At 54.2% G+C, this 19,115-nt stretch overlaps 1 protein-coding gene across 5 annotated transcripts in view; it reads left to right on the top strand.

The window, feature by feature from the left end:
• The window catches only part of DPP6 (dipeptidyl peptidase like 6), a gene marked incomplete at its 5' end in the record, with an annotated part of 642,841 nt that overhangs the window by 501,465 nt on the left and 122,261 nt on the right, over positions 1–19,115 (top strand). For all 5 annotated transcript variants that reach the window (XR_013996566.1, XM_081101874.1, XM_081101876.1 and 2 more), the window contains one exon: positions 6,646–6,727. Coding sequence is in view for 4 of the 5 variants with exons in the window: in XM_081101874.1 (XP_080958000.1) it covers positions 6,646–6,727 (82 nt within the window). The remainder of the gene's footprint in view (positions 1–6,645; positions 6,728–19,115) is intronic.

Raw genomic sequence — 19,115 nt, 5'->3', positions numbered from 1 at the left:
TCCACTGAAATGTTGACAGGCCGCCGGCTGCCTGTGGTTCAGTTCATTGCCGAACGTTGCAAACTTGAGGAGACATTAGTTAAGAAGCTCAACTTATTCTAAGACTTGACCGAGCTATTTAAGCTCTTGAGAGAAATCCACACACAATAGGCGTCTCCTTCGCAAGTACTGGAGAGAACAGGGCGTGGACACGCCTCCACGGAGTGGAACGGGTGAGACATGCGGCCGAGGGGCGGGTGCGACAGAGGCCGGACCCCACGCCTGTTCGCCTGTTCGCGCTCCTCCTCCACCAGGCTGGTCGCTGGCACCCGCTCTCTTCAGGCTGATGAATGTGCGGGGTGTCAGGTGAAACCTGCAGGAAGTAAACAGATGCACCCATCAAAGTGCAGGTGACCGGCCTCCAGGCGCCAGCTCGGGGTCCCTCGGGCACAGCCCCGGGGACTGACTCCCTCGGCCATCTCACTGCAGATCGCCTGGTTTCTGAATCACAGGTGCTTCAGAGGACAGACCATCTAACTTTGGAGAAAACATGAACAAATGAATTGGATCCCTGGCTCTTCTCCCTCCCTGGCCCCGGCATCAGCAGCAGCAGTGACATCAGAGCAGTGACCCTCTGGACTCACGCCAGGGCCCAGGGGCTGGCTGGGCTGTTACATTCATCTCCTCGTTTAACATTCGTATATGCCCGGCCAGTGTGGCTCAGTGGTTGAGCATCAATCTATAAACCAGGAGGTAATGGTTCAATTACCGATCAGGGCACATGCCTGGGTTGTGGACTCGGTCCCCAGTAGGGGGTGTGCAGGAAGCAGCCAATCAATGATTGTCTCTCATCATTGATGTTTCTATCTCTCTCCCTCCCCCTTCCTCTCTGAAATAAACTCACACACACACACACACATACACACACACACACACACACACACACACACGCATTTAAGAACAAAACCAAACTTTGCAATAACCCAAGCGGACTGACCCCAAATTCCAGAGAAGGAAGCAGAATCTCAGAAAGGTTTAGTGAGTCCCCAAGACCACACAACTTGGGAGGGAGGTCGTTGGGACCCCAGCCTGTGTCTGGGTCCAAGGCCACCCCTCTTATCCTCTGAACGGCTCTGTGTGCTTTCCCCTGAGAGCTTGCTACATGCAGGTGTTTATCATGTTGACCAGACATCTGCCTTACATACCAGGGACCGGAGGGCCAGGGCAGAAGCTACAGAGAGCGCGAGCAGGTGTGGGGCACCGTGGGGGCCTCCTCCTCTCTTTCCCGGCTTCATTGAGATAGAATTCCCACGCCCTGGGATCCACCCATTGAGACGGTACAGCTCAGTGTCTGTAGTGTGTTCCCAGAGGTGGGCAGCCCCACCCCATTCAGTGTCAGAACTTTTCATCTTCCCCCAACACTCTGTGTCCTTCAGCTCAACATTGCATGTTTTGTCCTGTAATTTTTCAAAAAATGTTTATGTCCTCAAATGTGTCACCCTCTTATGTTATTGCTTCAGAATTGTGAGTCATCCTTACAAAACCTTTCCCCGTACAAAATCCATGAGGAAATCCCCTTGTTTATGAAAATACTCTGAAACCATAAAATCGCACAAATGGTAGGTTTGCTAACGTTCCTTGGGAACTTGCACCACTCCTCCCCCTGCACCCCCCCCCCCCCGCAGCCCTCCCAGGGCCCCTCCAGCAGGAGCTCCCTGGGCAGTGGGCTGGTGTAGACACGGGGTGCACTGATGGAAGACACGACGTGTCCCCTATTATTTAAAAAAATCTCCCTGACTTTATTGAGGACGTATGTGTGGGACCATGTATGTGGAAGTGCCTCTGTGAGTTGGGTGTGGGATCCATCACACATGTTTCAGGACGAGTCAACCCAGCAGTCCCCATGGCAGGACTTCTGTACCCAAGTCCTTCTTCACAGGCAGAGCTTCTGAACCCACAGACACAGACAGCGCCGACTAACCAGCCCCAATGTTGGCCAGGCGAAGGGTTCGTGCCAGCGAGGACCCTGCCCTCAGGAATGTAACTGTGGCCTGGCCAGCCTGGCTCCGTGGTTGAGCCTCTACCCATGAACCAGGAGGTCACGGTTTGATTCCCAGTCAGGGCATATGCTAGGGTTGGGACTTGATCCCCTGTAAGGGGTGTACAGGAGACAACTAATCAATGATTCTCTCTCATCATTGACATTTCTATCCTTCTCTCCCTCCTGCTTCCTCTCTCTGAAATTGGTAAAAACATTTTTTAAAAGATTATAACTGTGCAATTTAAGATATATATTAAAATAATAATACAAATCTTTCAATGCTGTATGAGTTTAAGGTTGTACTGACCCTAACCAACCATCCATTGGTGACTAAACTATATCCGATATATCCATCCATCCATCTATCCTTCTATAGTGGAACGTTGGCTCTCAAACGTCTCCATCTCAAACAATATGCTTCTCACGCCACACCCTTTCATGCTGGTCCCTATGCGATCAGTCACGCATCTCTCAGGCAACAAACAAGGGAGAGAATGCGCGAGTGTGTGTCAGTTTACTGCTAAACCTCACGTTGCTAACATCTCAGGAAATTGTGCTGCGAATATTTTCCTGTTTTTTGCTTTTGTTACTGCTCATTATTATTAAACTAAAGGCCCAGTGCACAAAAATTTGTGCACTCGTGGGGGTCCCTCAGCCCAGCCTGTGCCCTCTCACAGTCTGGGACCCCTCAGAGGATGTCCATCTGCTAGTTTAGGCCCGCTCCCTGGGGGATCAGGCCCAAGCTGGCAATCAGACATCCCTCTGGCAGCCCAGCAGCCCTCGGGGATGTCCACTTGCCAGCGGAGAGCAGGCCTAAGCTGCAGTCAGACATCCTTAGCACTGCTGAGGAGGTGGGAGAGGCTCCCACCACCACCGCTGTACTGGCAGCTGTCAGCCTGGCTTGTGGTTGAGCAGAGCTCCCCCTGTGGGAGTAAACTGACCACCAGGGGGCAGCTCCTGCATTGAGCGTCTGCCCCCTGCTGGTCAGTGTGTATCATAGTGACTAGTCATTCCCAGTCGTTCTGCTGTTAGGGTCAGTTTGCATATTACCCTTTTATTATATAGGATAGAGGCCTGGTGCATTGGTCGGGGCTGGCTGGTTTGCCCTGAAGGGTGTCCCGGATCAGGGTGGGGGTCCTGCTGGGGTGCCTGGCCATCCTGGGTGAGTGGCTGATGGCCGTTTTCAGACTGGCCAAGCCCCCTGGTGATGGAAGCTCCCAGCCTCTCCTTTTTTTCTTTTCTTTTTTATTCTGGGATTTATTTACCTTCTATAATTGAAACTCTGTTGCTTTGAGTGGAACTCAGAGCCAGCAGTGGGAAGCTTGACTTCCTCCATCATTGGGGCAACCAAGCCTCCTGCTTGCTCCAGCTCCATGGCTGCCGGCCGCCATCTTGGTTGGGTTAATTTGCATATAGTTGCTCTGATTGGCTGGTGGGCGTGGCTTAAGGCATAGCAAAGGTATGGTCAATTTGCATGTTTGTCTTTTATTAATGTAGATTTTTTTTTGTACATTTCATTTCCTTTTTGTCAAATCCTCATTTACATTTCATGTCCTTGTTGTTTTTAAGGTGTTTATAGATTAAACTGTATATTAGACATGTGTTGTATATGACACATGTCATATAGACATGTGTATATGACACATGTATTAGACATGTGTTGTATGTGTGTATTCAAACAGGAGGTCACTTGGGGGTCTGCAAGGCATTAATTCAATTTACATTATTTCTAAAGGAAAGCAGGATTCGGGTTTCGAACAGCCTTCTAGAACGAACCACATTCACAAACTGAGGTTCCACTCACTGTATTCATTATCTAATTAATCTGTATGAGCATCTACAATGTGTCAGACACTCTGCTACGACTGTGAGGGTCTTTTATATGTTTATATTATCCACCATGAGGAAGATTCTGAAAACATGTATTATTGGACACTGAAAATGCTAATTTTTAAAATGTTTTTAGCCTGAAAGGTTAGGAGCCAGGAAAGCAGTTCTTGGCTTTCCTCTTTCCAAAGGCGACTTTTGTCGGGAAGCTTTCAACCCCTTGCCCAGCTCAGGAAGAGGAACGAGTAAACTTCCATTCACACCCTGGCCAGTTTGGCTCAGTGAATAGAGCGTTGGCCTGTGGACTCAGGGGTTCCCACACATGAGGAGGCCCATGCCTATTTCCCCATGTCCCTTCTAGATGCTGGATCTCTCCTGATGGGGTCCCTGCTGGCTCCGCGTAGCTCAGTCATGGAAGCTTCTCCTGTGGGTTGACGGAGACCTTCCCTCTTCGTGATGGCTGTCATATGCCACTGGGGTGCCACTTACTCAACCACGCGTTGCTCCTCGGATTTTGCAACTTCCAAGCTGCGGTGCACACAGCTTCCGCATGTGATTTTTGTGTCGTTAGAGGTGGATCTGCCAGAAAGCGAACTGGGTCTAAGTTCAGGGTGGATTTTATCAGCTTTTCCAATGTCCCCTGGAAGGTGTGCACCCGCCAGCACAGGTGCGCATGCCTGCCCCTCAGCCTCGCCAACACAACATGCCACACTTTCCTCGCTTCCTTGTTGTTCTCAGCAAGTTTCATCGGTGAGAATAACTCAGTATAGACTCCTGCTTGTTCAGTACTTTTCGTATGTTCGAGGGCCATGTTAATATCTTTTTAGACACTTGTCTGCTCATGTCTTTTTCTCACATTGCTATCATCTTGTGTCTTTTGCAACCTTAATTTTAGAGTTCTTTGTCTGATAGAGCTCAGCCATGTGTCTGGAGTGTGTTATGAATATTTTCTCCCACTTTCTCAGTTGTCTTTTGTGACATTTTGTCAATAATTTTTTAAAACTGTTTATGGTATGTCCTCAAATGTGTCACTCTTTTATGCTATTGCTTCTGAATCTTGAGTCATCCTTAGAAAACCTTTCCCCATACAAAGTCAGTGAGGAAGTCACCCTTGTTTATGAAAAGACTAGAGGCCCGGTGCACAAAATTCATGCACTAGGGGATGGGGGTCCCTCAGCCCAGCCTCCCCCCTCTCACAGTCCAGGAGCCCTCGGGGGATGCCCTACTGACTGCTTAGGCCCGCTCCCCATGAGGAGTGGGCCTAAGCCGCAGTCTGGCAGCGGAGGCTCGGGGCAGGCACGTGTGTGTGTGTGTGTGTGTGTGTGTGTGTGTGTGTCTGCTGGGGGCCTGCCCCCAGTTGAGTCAGAGGCTCAGAGCAGGCGCCCCTCTGTGTTGTTCTCTCAGGCTCTGGGCTGCACCCGGCCCCTCCTCCTGAGCTGGCAGTGACCATTACGGAGTCCTGGCCTCATTTGCATTATATATATATATATATATATATTTCAAAACCCTAAAACCACACAAATGGTAGGTTTGCAAACATTCACTGGGAACCTGCCATGTTCAGACCCCCCGTCGCTCTGCTAACAGCTGGGCACCCAGCCGGCTCTGTCACTGCCCCCCTCACTGCTTCTTGCAGACCCAGGGGCCCAGCCTGAAACTGCAGGGCAGGGCAGACTGTCCCTCCTACCAGTGTGTTTGACTCTGAAATGTATTCCATGTCCTGGTAGACTGTTAAGCACTTACTTTTAGAATTTTCTACTGACCCAAGCCCTCACTCAACATGCCCTTACCCACTTCCCCTCCCTTCCCATCGCGCCTGTGTCTTTGGTTCAGACAATTCCTTTAAATTCAGCGTCTTCCATTCCCAAAGACCATCCAGCCACCGTCTCTCTGGAGGTGAATGAGCACATTCATAGCTCTGTCTTCTGCTTAAGAAATACCACGGCCACCAGGCCGGGTGCTCCTGGCGGGGCTGCCTGCTCTGCAGAGCGCAGAGAGCCCCCCGGGAGCAGCGTGTCTCTCCTGCCCATTGCAGATGGCGCCGCTGCACTTACCCTGAGATATTTACGCTTATTAACGCACAGGTATTTGTAGTCTTCGTGATGATTTTTATCGGTTATGGCCTTTAAGTACATAAGCGGTGTTTTGTTGGTGTGGTGTTTTGCATATAATAAATTAAGAGTGAAAAAATGTAGGTGAGGTTTGAAAGGAAAAAATGTTTCTCTTCTTTCAGTCTTTCTCAGTCTCTCTCTGTCTTTCCCTCAATCTTCGTCTCTCACTCTTTCAATCTCTCCATCTCAGTCTCACTGTCTTTCTCAATCTCTCTCAACCTCCCCTTCTCTCTCTCCCTCCCTTTTGGTCCAACACAAACCAAAAGATGGAATCTGGCGCTGAAGCCGCTTGGTTCAGAAAGGCTGAACGGCCCGGCATTAGGCTTAGGAAAAAGTAACTTCTGTCAGGAAATCCAGAGATGAAGCTGTAAACAAGGGGCATTTATTGCTGCACAGCCATGCATTTCAGCTTTTAATTTTGACGGTTCTGAATATTTTTAGAAATTGGTTCATAGACTCCTCCGCAGGCTCTCTCAGGGGGAATATTTGCTATTTGGGCTCAGCATGAGGACCTGAGTCCACCTCACATGCCTGGGGGCCCCTGGTCCCAATGAGACGGCTCCTGGAGAGCGTGACGCGGTGCCGGGGGGGGGGGGGGGGCGAGGGGGAGTGAGGCTCAGGGCAGAACAAAGTACAGCCCTTAACTCCGTTCCTTCCCACCATTTTGCTCTCTGTCATGTTTTCCAGGGACCCTCAGAGCCTCGACCCGCCGGAGGTGAGCAACGCGAAGCTGCAGTACGCAGGCTGGGGCCCCAAAGGCCAGCAGCTGGTAAGCAAGTGCACTCGCGGCCGCGGGCTCCTGGGATGGAGGTGACGCCTTGTAGCCTGAACATATCTCCCCCTGGTCTGCGTGCCTGAGTGGCATGTGGACAGCACAGCAGGGTTCCTGCACGTGGACATCGTCGGTTTCTTTCCCGATAGAGGATCCTCTTAAAACTGGAATTGGCCCTGGACGTGGTCTCAGTGGTTAGAGTGTCGGCCCACCAACCGAAGGGTCTCAGGGTCGATTCCTGGTCAAGGGCACGGACGTGGGTTTCAGGTTCGCTCCCTGGCCGGGTCGGAGCACACCTGGGAGGCAAGCAATCGATGCGTCTCTCTCACAGCAATGTTTCTCTCTCTGTGTCTCTTCCCACTCTCCTTCCCTCCCTTCCACTCTCTCTCAACGTCAATGAAAAAAATGCCCTCGGGTGAGGAATGGAACCGCGTTTGCTTTGGTTTCCATGTACACCGTCCTGGGCCTGGTCCCCCGGCCCTGTGGGCGTGACTGCAGATAAAGCTCATGGTGAGGCTGGCGAGGGAGGCCTGGCGCTGCTCACGCCGCACTGGCACTGCTGTGGGAACACAGGCTCCTTTCTCCGGCGGGTTTGGTGAAGAAGGTAGATCTGTGGTCACAGTTGGGCTCGGCCCCCAGCCCTGGAGCAGCATCAGGTGCAGGATCCCAGGGCTGGTGCACCTCTAGGCTCTGCACCCAACGCCCTCACGGTTCCTACTCCAACTGGCAGCATAAGCTGTTTGCGGGCACCAAGGGGTGGAGGGCCTGGTGAGAGGCCCTGAGCGAGGCCAGGGGGTGGGAGGGCCTGGTGAGAGGCCCTGAGTGAGGCGGGGGAGGGGGCAGGAGGAGGGCGGGGGGTGGACTGGGGTTTGGTCCAGGCTGCCCACTGAGTTCCCGCAGGTCAGCTCAGCCACTGTCGGGCTCTGTCAGCCGGCCAAGCACTGAGGGGAGGACGGGGTAAGAGGACCGCCCACGTCTGCCCCCTCTCCAGCCCACGTTGTCTAAGCCCTTTATTTCCAGAGATCATACTGCGCCTCCCCCCCTTGCAGGAAGTCCCCCCCACCCCGTTTTGAAGGTCACATGTCTGGGTTGCTGCCTTCAAGTCGCCATCTCCTTCTGCATCTTGAAGCTGACGGGCTCAAGCTGCACTTAAAGACCCTTTTCCTAAAACGGCGCAGAAGCGGGCCTTTCGGTGAGCGGTGAGCGTGCACTCGAGGTCCCGGAGATGAAGCCAGGACTGTTTCCCCACAGGGAAACCTCTTTCCTGGTTGCGTATTCATTCCACTCCCTCGAATTGATTTAAAGAAACAGGAGTATGTGGGTGACAAACTATTTGAGCTGTCACGGAAGCGTCCCTGATGCTAAGAACCTGGTAGCAGTTTTGGAGAAGCAGTCAGCTGACCGGCATGGAAGTGTGACGGGGCTGGGAGGGCGTTGGGGCGGATGCCGATCCAGCACTCAGTCACTGCGAGGAGACAAATCCACCTTCCCGGACGCTCCAACTTACGGAGAACCAAGTGCAGTTTCGCAGGAGTCAACTAGACCAGCGGTTCTCAACCTGCGGGTCGCGACCCCTTTGGCAGTCGAACGACCCTTTCACAGGGGTCGCCTGAGACCATCCTGCATATCAGATATTTACATGACGATTCATAACAGCAGCAACATTACAGTGATGAAGTAGCAACGAAAATAATTTTATGGTTGGGTCACCACATGAGGAACTGTGTTTAAAGAGCCAGAAGGTTGAGAACCACTGTCCTAGACCAAGGAGGCCAACAGCCAGGATCTGGACACGTGTTCAGGGGTTCCCTCCAGCGTGAGGCAGCTAACGTGCTCAGGGGATTTCTGAGTTTTTACACTTTGGGGACGTCGAGGTTTTCATGTGCAGCTCTCGTACTGAGTGGAGCAGACGCTGTAACTTGCCTCCAAGAGCACGTCCTGTGCAGAGACGTCAGCACACGTGTCCCATGAGGGGCCGGTGGCTGTTCAGGCTGGCGGGCCACTCTGCCTCCATGTCCACGACTCCGCTTCGCTGCTGTGGAGAGAAAGCAGTGGTAGACGGACAGACACAAGTAGAACGCATGTTCCAATAAAACGTGATTTACCAGGACAGGAGTCTGGGCAGCGGCTGTGGTTTGCTGACCCTTGGCCATCTTAGCTGGGAAAGCTGACCCAGGACCAGCTCCCTGCGGACAGGCCCCCGACCAGCTCCCCACAGACAGGCCCCTGACCACCTCCCCAAGGACAGGCCCCCGGACAGCTCCCCGCGGACAGGCCCCCGGACAGCTCCCCAAGGACAGGCCCCCAGCCACCTCCCCACAGACAGGCCCCTGACCACCTCCCCAAGGACAGGCCCCCGGACAGCTCCCCGTGGACAGGCCCCCGGACACCTCCCCGCAGACAGGCCCCCGGCCACCTCCCCGCGGACAGGCCCCCGACCAGCTCCCCGCGGACAGGCCCCCGACCAGCTCCCAGCAGACAGGCCCCCGGCCACCTCCCCGCGGACAGGCCCCCGGACACCTCCCCGCTGACAGGCCCCCGACCAGCTCCCTGCAGACAGGCCCCCGGACAGCTCCCCCCGCTGACAGGCCCCCGGACAGCTCCCCGCTGACAGGCCCCCGGACAGCTCCCCGCGGACAGGCCCCCGGACACCTCCCCGCAGACAGGCCCCCGGACAGCTCCCCGCGGACAGGCCCCCGGCGCAACTTCTCTTGGCATGGAAACCCACAACCTGCGAGCAGGCCTCGCACACTAACAGGTTCCTCGTTGCCCTTTTATCCTAAAAGGTAACTACCTCCCAAGGGAAATGGACCTAGTTATAGCGAGGCCCCCTGGCCTGAGGGTGTCCCCCCGGAGCAGAGAGTCCACCACGGGCTCCACGCACTGACCCTCCTGTGCGGAGTGACTCCTCGATGCCTGGGGCTCTGGCCCATCACCACAAGAGGAAGGCGCCCGGCACCAGGGGGTCAAAGGCAGCTGCTCCTGGCCGCAGCGTGGCCTCTGATGAGTGTCTGACGTTCAGAGCAGATTTTGTTGGGCCTTCAGGTCACACCCTGGGTCGGCGGTGCCTCCCGGCCTCCGTGCGCTGTTGGGTCACCTGGGTCAGTGGTGCTGCCCGGCCTCCGTGCGCTGTTGGGTCACCTGGGTCGGTGGTGCCTCCCGGCCGCCATGTGATGTTGGGTCACCTGGGTCAGTGGTGCCTCCCGGCCTCCGTGCGCTGTTGGGTCACCTGGGTCGGCGGTGCCTCCCGGCCTCCGTGCGCTGTCGGAGGGGAGGGAGGAGGAACTTGGACATGCAGAGCCTTGACCCCCCTCGATGGTGCTGGCCTGTGGTCTCAGGTATTCAGAATGGGGCTCCAGGTTCCAGAATCAGACACTACCTACTGAGCCTAGAATAGGAGGTGGTTTGGCCGATGAAACGGGGTTCCATGAGGAAATGCATGCGAACTGGTGAAGGGATGCCCCCCACCCCTCTCTCTCCACCTGGAAGGAGTCAGTGCAACAGCGACTCCCCGGAACAGACGCTGTTCCAGACGTCCTCTCTGGGTAAGACGGCTCCGTTCCCTCTGCCTGGACCTGCCTGCATGCAGAGCTTCCTCAGGCACCTCAGGTTCCGCTCACCCAGGGACGTCCCCCGCCCACACCTCCTGTCCAGCACAGCGGGGTGAGGAGGCGGGCACTGGCCCGAGTGTGCTCCTTTTTTAACCAACACTCGTGCGTCCTCTGATCTTGACAAAATTACACCCAGAACTGAACCCACCGCCAGGCCACAGTCTCAAGGTTCACCCCGCTCCCCGATGCCCCCCCAGGAGGTCAGCTCTCAGCAGAGATCCCAGCCCGGCCCCTCAAGGCTGGCTCCTTCGGGGACTCACCAGGTTACCTGTTGTCATCAGTGAACCTGTCCAGCCCAAGTCCATCGGGCCCCCTCCCACCCAGCCCCCCAAGTTCACCAGACCCCCTCCTATCCAGCCCCCCAAGTCCACCAGGCCCCCTCCCACACAGCCCCCCAAGTTCATACCCAAACCATCCACACCTGTGCTCTCTGGCTCCCAGTCATGGGCACCCTCCTTGGGGTCCTGGACCGGCCTCTCCTCTGTGGGGTATGTCTCGGGCCTGGGATGTAACAGCTGAGGCTCTGAAAGGACTGAGTCCATCTCAGGAAACTAAACTTCACAAACCAGATTCTTATGAGCTTTTAGCCTCAGCGTGTTTCCGCCTCCTGCACAGCCCCGTTTACCGAAGGAGGTGGTTTCTCTCTAGCACACCACTCCCCCGCACCCCCATCATGGCACAGCCCCATTCACCGAAAGAGGTGGTTTCTCTCTAGCACGCCCCCCCCGCCCCCCATCATGGCACAGCCCCATTCACCAAAGGAGGTGGTTTCTCTCTAGCACGCCATGCCCCCCCATCATGGCACAGCCCCATTCACCGAAGGAGATGGTTTCCTCTCTAGCATGCCACCCCCCATCATGGCACAGCCCCATTCACCGAAGGAGGTGGTTTCTCTCTAGCACGCCACCTCCCAGCATAGCACAGCCCCCAGGACAAGGTGCTGACCTGGTTGTTAGGCGTCATGAAGGATGAAGAAAACTCGGAGCTGGAGATTTTCTGTACCCACACTGGGTCACTTAAAAGAAAAGAGAAAGGCTTTTTCTTTAAAGCACTCAGGTTTCTGCTTTAAAGAAAAATGTTTTTAAATAGTCCGTTAATGTGAAAAATTCATGCTGCCCAAATGTCAATAATTCAGCGTGAGATTCGAGATGAAAGGGTCCTTCTTCAAGCTCCAGAAAGCTTTGCTCAGTGGGACAAAAGGCAGACAGCCCCAGGTCTGAGGAGGGGGTGTGCCCTAGGCGTGGCGTCGGGAAAAGGTCGTAACCCTGGGGGACCGTCAGCTCCGGGGTACGGCAGAGTGCACACAGCAGGGCCAGGGGGTGCACACACCCTGCAGCACCGAGCCAGCCCTAGGTGTGTGTGGTAGCAGGTGGAGGGGAGGGGAGGGGGCGTGCTGGGAGGGGACCACAGACACACGGACCAGCCTGGCTTGGAACCTAGAAGCATCGTCCAGAGAGGCCACTGTACCTCCCGGCCACATCGCCCGTCTCAGATCCCAAAGGCAGCCCTGAGGTCTTGGCTCTGGCGCTCACTAAGGCGCGCCGTCACCGAGAGGAGGCGGTCACCAGGTCTGGGGGCCTTGTGTGGGTTACGGGAACTGTGTAGAGACGTCGCACAAAGCCTCGTTTACTAGTGAAGAAAGTGCTTGATAAATGGTGGCTCCGTTGTTGCTGCATTAGGGCTATTCCTTGGCTAACCCAAAGCGTGGAGAAAGAGAAGAGAATTGTATCAGATGAGAGTGGCATGGTCAGCCGACTCTGGCTGCCTTGGTGAAGCCAGGACTGCAGGACATGGCGCAGGGCCTGGGGGTGCCCGAGGAGTCTTCCCCAGTTCTCAGGGGGCAGGGATGCTGTTCAGAAGGCAAACCTCCAAGTCCCGTTCTGCGCCTTCAGCCCTGGGTAGGTTTGCAAGCGTCTCTCTGTCTGGAAAAGGCATGCCTGGGGTGTACCAAGCCCCCCTGCTCTGCCGCCCTCCCCCTCCCGCCCCCCGCAAAACCACCCTTTGGATAGAGAATATGCTTCTTATAAAACACCGGGCATTACATCCCAGAACTTACTCATCTTCTAACGCAGTGGTTCTCAACCTTCTGGCCCTTTAAATACAGTTCCTCATGTTGTGACCCAACCATAAAATTATTTCCGTTGCTACATCATAACTGTCATGTTGCTACTGTTATGAATCGTAATGTAAGTATCTGATATGCAGGATGGTCTTAGGTGACCCCTGTGAAAGGGTCGTTTGACCGCCAAAGGGGTCGCGACCCACAGGTTGAGAACCGCAGCTCTAATGGGAAGCGTGTGCCCTTCGACCTCTACCTCCCGACCCCTCCCCAGCCCCGTGACCACATCCCACTCCCCTCCTGCCAGTTGGCTCTTTATGTTCCTCATGTAAGTGAATCTGCAGAACTTGCCTTCCCCGTCCGGCTGAGGAGATGGTAGCTATGTGGGGAGGGAGGAGTTAGCTGAGCTCTGTGGGCATCGCTGGGTAAGCCTTAAGCTTCTCACTGCTGTGTAGGTTTCATCTCACTAAAGCTGAGGGAACTGGAAAAGCTCATGGCCCTGCTTCCTCCTCCCAGCCCCCGCCCGTGGCTGGCCAGTGGTGCCAACCCTCCCCGAAAGCCAGCAGGGAGGGAGCTGCCACCCCGCGTCACGCATCCCCAAGGGCACTGCTGCTCACCCCGTCCTGGGGGCCACAGGGGCAGGCAGCACCTCCTCAGCATTCGCGAGGCCAGTGAGGGAGGGAGATTGATCTTTCCAGCAAGAAGAGGTTATTTCATGAAATGTTGCCTCCACAGAGAGGACCAGGCGGAGGTGACACCCCATTAATAACTTGGGAAAGCTCTAATCAGTCCCGTTAATTTGGCATTTGTTGAACAAACATTCCTCACGGGGCACTGAAGCCCAGGACAGTAGCAAGAAATTAATTCCATGGAGTAGTGGACGGAGCTGGTGTGGCGAGTGAGTCACCCGCTCCCCCGGGGTGTCATTTCGTGGCCCCGCGAGAATCTGTAGCTTTAATATCCACCTGCTCTCAGGTGAGCCAGCTGGGTGTCCGGCAGGTCCCTGGGCTGGGAGTGAGGAGAACTAAGGAGGTTATGGGCCTTCTCCTTCCCCCCTCGGGCTCGCTGAAGATCGGGGATTTCAAAACGCAAAAGAGGCTTCATAATTGCGGGACCATAGAGGAAGCGAGGGAAACCAGGCCAGCTGTCAATTGGATTCAGTGGAGATTTTTAAAGTTTTTTTAAATTATTTTTTTAGTCAGTGGAGAATAACAAAATGTCGTCATGTTGTCTGAATACAGGGCAGAGGCATGAGAGAAAATTCATTCCTAAAACATTATGAAAATACTAGAGGCCCGATGCACGGATTCGTGCACCGGTGGGGTCCCTTGGCATAGCCTGCGGGGATCGGCGGAAACCGGTGTCCAACGCCGCCTGCCGCTCCTGCTCATCCAGGCCCCACTACACCTGCCGCCGCCACCGCTCGGTAGGCTCGCTGCTGCTCCGCTGCGGTCTCCGGGCTGCGGTGGCCCTGAGTCTGGTGCCCATTGGTCAGCTGAGCAGTGCTCCGGCTGTGGGAGCGCACTGACCACCAGGGGGCAGCTCCTTTGTTGAGCGTCTGCCCCCTGGTGGTCATTGTGCATCATAGCGACCAGTCGACTGGTCGTTCGGTCACTTAGGCTTTTAGAGAGAGATGTAGGAAGAGTCCTAAGCCAGTCCCAGCCGATAACACTCAGATCCCTTTCGAAGAGGACACGCCACGTCGGCAAAGACAGCAGTGCAGGCGGCTGTCATATGAGGAAAGCGGCCACCTCGGCATCTAGGAGTGGTGGGTGAAGCATCACACATTCACAGCTGAGCTACCACAACAATCAGAACAGCCCGGGCTCCAGAAATACCTACGAAGACATGATCCAGGCAGCGAGCGGTCAGCCTTTTGGACCTCATGGACCACGGTTGGCGGCCGCTGACCTAGGCAAGCTTATTAGGGCTAAAACTAAGCGGATTGGTGTGCGCTGGCATACGGGAAGATCACTAAGTTGGCCGCGTCAGACTATGGGCGTTTGGCCCACCTTGAAGTGTCTTGAATACAGCAATGTGATATATCCGTTAAAAATTAAAAAGAAAGGGTGGTTAAATAGAGTAAACTGCATGTACCCTCAACACTGCGGGCATGGCCTTCCTCTGGGTGTTCCTGGAAACGGCAAACGCAAGAAGCGGAAAGGATGGATTAGAAGAAGAAAATGTGACACTCACGTTGGTTCCGATAAGCGAGGAGCATAGTGAACACCCGAGGGAACCACGTGTTTCTACAACCTCAGACAGCAACCTGACCGCTCCTAGGACAAGCCACGAAGCTAATCTTCCTCCGATGAACGAGCAAGTCAGAGATTGCCCACCAGCCCTTCCCCTGCCAACCACCGGGCCATCATTTAATGAAGTGGTCACGACGCTGCAGAACGGGCGCCAACAACGGGATTTGAGTTCCGATGGTGGGAAGACAGAGTGTGTCTGAGTCTCAGGGAACGTGCTTATTGGGAAACAGCGAGGAGTGGGAAGCATGGCTGCAGTGGGCAGAGCGTTGCTGAAACACCAGAGGAGGCCACACGGCAGCCACGGTCGGGAAACTGACCAAGAGACCAGGGGTAAGGAAAGTCATCAGATGAGCAAAAGAGGAAGACTCATACAGATGAAGGGCCAGGTCCGCTGAAGTAGACAATACAGTTGGAGTGATGACTTCAGCTCGTGATGCCCTGTTGGCGGCGTGGCAGGAGCTCGCTGTCGAAGGCTGCAGTCCATGCAGCATTCCTGTTCTGTTGAGGCTTTTCTGCTGCAAGCAGCTAGCGTCAGAGGGGTGGTCGTGGCAGCCGTCACTCAGCAGACAACAGGGCCGGGTTCGCCTGCAGTTCCGTGCAGGTCAGACCTGGTGCCTGACACTCCCACGAAGATGACTTCTCTCTGGCTTTTACCGCCTGTGCTTTCCCATCGCCAGACCTGGAAGGTACCACGTTATGCCCTGACTGTGCTGAGAGGAGTAAAAGGATGATGGAGAAATTAGTTAAAATGAGGAAGAAGAGGTCGCCTGGTGTGCACACTCTCCGTGCAGAAGAAATGGCGGAGCTCACAATGGATTTCCTGTGCCCCGCTGGTCGCTGTGTCTGCCCAGGACGCCCTCCGCATTGACACCTGGCGTGCAGGTGTGAGTGTTGGATTCTGTGCTGGAGGTTTGCCAAAAAGCGACTGCCCTGCAGCTTCAGGTGTTCAGCTTGTAGAATATGGTTTTGTTTTAATTAATAGATTTTTAAAGCAGTTTCAAGGCTTTTGGAAAAATTGAGCAGAAAGTAAGAGTTCCCAAATTCTGTCCTCCCCCCTCCCCCATCTCCCCTCCGATCAGCACCCTGCACCAGACGGTGCATTTGTTGCATTTGCATTGACCCATCATTAGCACTGAGAGCCCGTAGTCGACATTAGGGTTCACTCTTTGTGTTTTACATTCTATGAGTTTTGAAAAATGTATAGAGATGTGTCCACGATTATAGAATCATACAGAACTAGTTTCACTGCCCTAAAAACCCTGCACTCCTATTTGACATCCCCTGTTCCCAATCCCTGACCCTGACGTTTTTACTGTATCCACAGCTTCACCTTTTCCAAGATGTCATACAGTTAGAATCAAACCGTAGCCTTTCATAGTCACTTCTTTCACAGCATTTAAGGTTTCTCCACGCCTGTTCACAGCTTGGAAGCCCCCTCCTTTTTGGCACTAAATATTCAATTGTCTGGGTGCACCATCATTTGCTTATCCATTCACATATTGCAGGTCATCTTGGTTGCTTCCAAATTTTGGCAATTATGAATAAAACTGCTGTAAACAAAACAAAAAAATTTAAAAAGAAAAAGAAAGTTGTTCTCAGCCATGAGTTTTAGGAATCCCACTCAACAGGCATGTGCTCAAGCCCCGTGAGTGGGACGGGGTTCGGGTCCACGCACGCGCACTCCTCAGGGAGACAGCGCCTTCCCTGCGGTCGACACACCCCTCCCCAGTCCATGGGCAAACCCTCGGAGACACTTCCCAGGACTCACCTGGAAGCCAAAGCCAAAGGGAGAAAAAGGAGGGTGGAGGGTTGGGACCCGGCCCGGCCCTGCTGTGGGCACCCCTAATTCCATTGTGAGGGAGCAGCCTGCTATTTCTAATGAAGAATCTAATTGTGAAGGGTGCCCGCATCAGCCTGGCGAGATTAGATTAGAGAATTTCAGGGTAATCTATCAAATGCAATTTAAAAGCAGGACCGGAGTTCTGCATTAAGAAAGAGGACCTTTAATGACGGATCCCTTATCCGTGGTCGGAAAACTGTGGCTCTTGAGCCACATGCGGCTCTTTGGCCCCTTAAGTGTGGCTCTTCCTAAGCCTTAGGAGAAACCTAATTAAGTTAATAACAATGGATCTACTTATATAGTTTAAGTTTAAAAAATTTGGCTCTCAAAAGAAATTTCAGTCGTTGTACTGTTGATATTTGGCTCTGTTGACTAATGAGTTTGCTGACCACTGCCTTAGGTCATGTAAGCTCTAGAGCGGTTATCAAGCAGTTAGAAATGAGAATAGCCTGTTCGGACATTAGGATGGAGGTCGAGGCCACAGCTACATTGGAGCCTGGGGCAAACCCGTCACTCCCACGTGGCCAGAGCCCGTCTGCGTGTTTGCAGATTTTTCTGGGGCCTCGGGGGGCTGCTCAGCATTCTCCTCGCTGCCCGTCACAGACTTTTATGGACTGAGTTGTGCACGTCTCCCATTCGTCATGATTCCTAAAATGTTTCACAATCGGGAAATGTCCCAGGAACGGTCCCATCTCCTCGTCTGCGTGGAATAACCGGGACTTTTTCTTCTGCTAAACTGCTATCACGCTGTCAGCCTGTTACCATAACAGTCATCGCGCCTTCTCTGTTTTACTACTGGGCTGTCTCACCTCTGAGTAACTTAGTTCTCAGACCCAACGTCAGCTGTCAGGGAGGGAATGTTTCCTCTCGCCTGGATGTCCTTGGCCGGCCATGGCTCTGTATCCAGCAGAGCACGAGTTCTCAACAAATATTTGTTAGATGGATGCTATTCGGGAGGGAAAATGGAATTAAATGTCAGGTTTATGGGCATAAGGTCCAAAATTCACGGAAATTGGAAACACTTGATGTGATCACCTAGAAGATGTTCCTACCAGTGTGGCTGAGGTACTCAATTACCCTGGCAGGTCAGATTCTGAGCAACACCCTGGAGGGAGTAATGGAGGTTTGAGTCAGACACTTTTTCCTAGTGTTTGTTCTGCTGTGAAAGATCTCGAAACGAAGATGTGAGTTTTCCCGGGAAAACATGTCAGGGAGAACGGGCTGGGCTGAGCCTTCTGGGTGAACAGCCGGGACTCCTTACTTTTCCACGGGAATTTCAGAGGGTGAAAGCACCCCTCTTCTTGTCCCACCGGGACCTCAAAGGCAGTCGCAGTCTGTGCCCGCCCTCACGGCCCTGCCCTCAGCCATTGTGTCCAGGCGGGCACCCATCACCGAGGCAGACGGGCACCCATCACAGAGGCAGGCGGGCACCCATCACCGAGGCAGGCGGGCACCCATCACCGAGGCAGGCGGGCACCCATCACCGAGGCAGGCGGGCACGCATCACCGAGGCAGGCGGGCACGCATCACCGAGGCAGGCGGGCACCCATCACCGAGGCAGGCGGGCACCCATCACCGAGGCAGGCAGGCACCCATCACCGAGGCAGGCAGGCACCCATCACCGAGGCAGGCAGGCACCCATCACCGAGGCAGGCGGGCACCCATCACCGAGGCAGGCGGGCACACATCACCGAGGCAGGCGGGCACCCATCACGGAGGCAGACGGGCACCCATCACCGAGGCAGGCGGGCACCCATCACGGAGGCAGGCGGGCACCCATCACGGAGGCAGACGGGCACACATCACCGAGGCAGGCGGGCACCCATCACGGAGGCAGACGGGAAATGCAGACACACTCAGCTCCCTGGGAACAAGATGCTCCCTAGAACTTGGGGAAACACTGCAGCCGCATCCAAGTCAGTTACTTGCAAGTGATTCTTCCAGCCTTTTCTTTTCACAGACTTCCCGGGACTCCTCCTTTGTTGCATTTTGTGGGGAGTTGTTTGCGTGTGTGTTTGTTTATTTTTCGTTAATCCTCCCAAGGATTTTTTTACATTAATATTTTGTTAGAGAGAGTGGGGGAGAGAGAGAAAGAGAGAGAGAGAAACATGGATTCAAGAGAGACATGTTGACCAGTTGCCTCCTGCAACTCAGGCACCCATCCTTGACGGGGAACTCGAACCCAAGACCCTTCAGTATAAAGGCCAACACTCCAACCATTGGGCACACCGGCCATGGCGTTGGTAGATTTTGTTAGCCCTTGTGGATGATCACAGCTCAGTTAACAACACTGGGAAGTCATAATCCTCCCCTTTCTGAAGTAACCTTCCTCGATCTGGATGTCTCTCTGCCCTGGGACGTGGCTGCTCCCACAGCCCACGAGGCTTCATTGTACGCGTCTGGCTCCTGGGAACACGGTGTCCACTCGCGATAGAACGCGACGGGTGAGCTTAGGCCTCAGCGGATGAGCTGGAAAAGGCAGACCCAGTGTCACTTATTTCAGACTGTGTGTAATCCGTGTACATCACGGCTGAAATCCAGGTCAGCTGTTTCCGCCTCTAATGAGCAGTTAGCAAATTAGCGAATTGATTTTTCTGTTTGTTCTTCCATTTGGAAACCT

This window comes from Myotis nattereri (assembly GCF_964212035.1).
Source record: "Myotis nattereri genome assembly, chromosome: 11".
NCBI lineage: Eukaryota > Metazoa > Chordata > Mammalia > Chiroptera > Vespertilionidae > Myotis > Myotis nattereri.
Note: the sequence above shows the minus strand (reverse complement) of the source record. Positions and strands in the feature narration are given on the sequence as shown.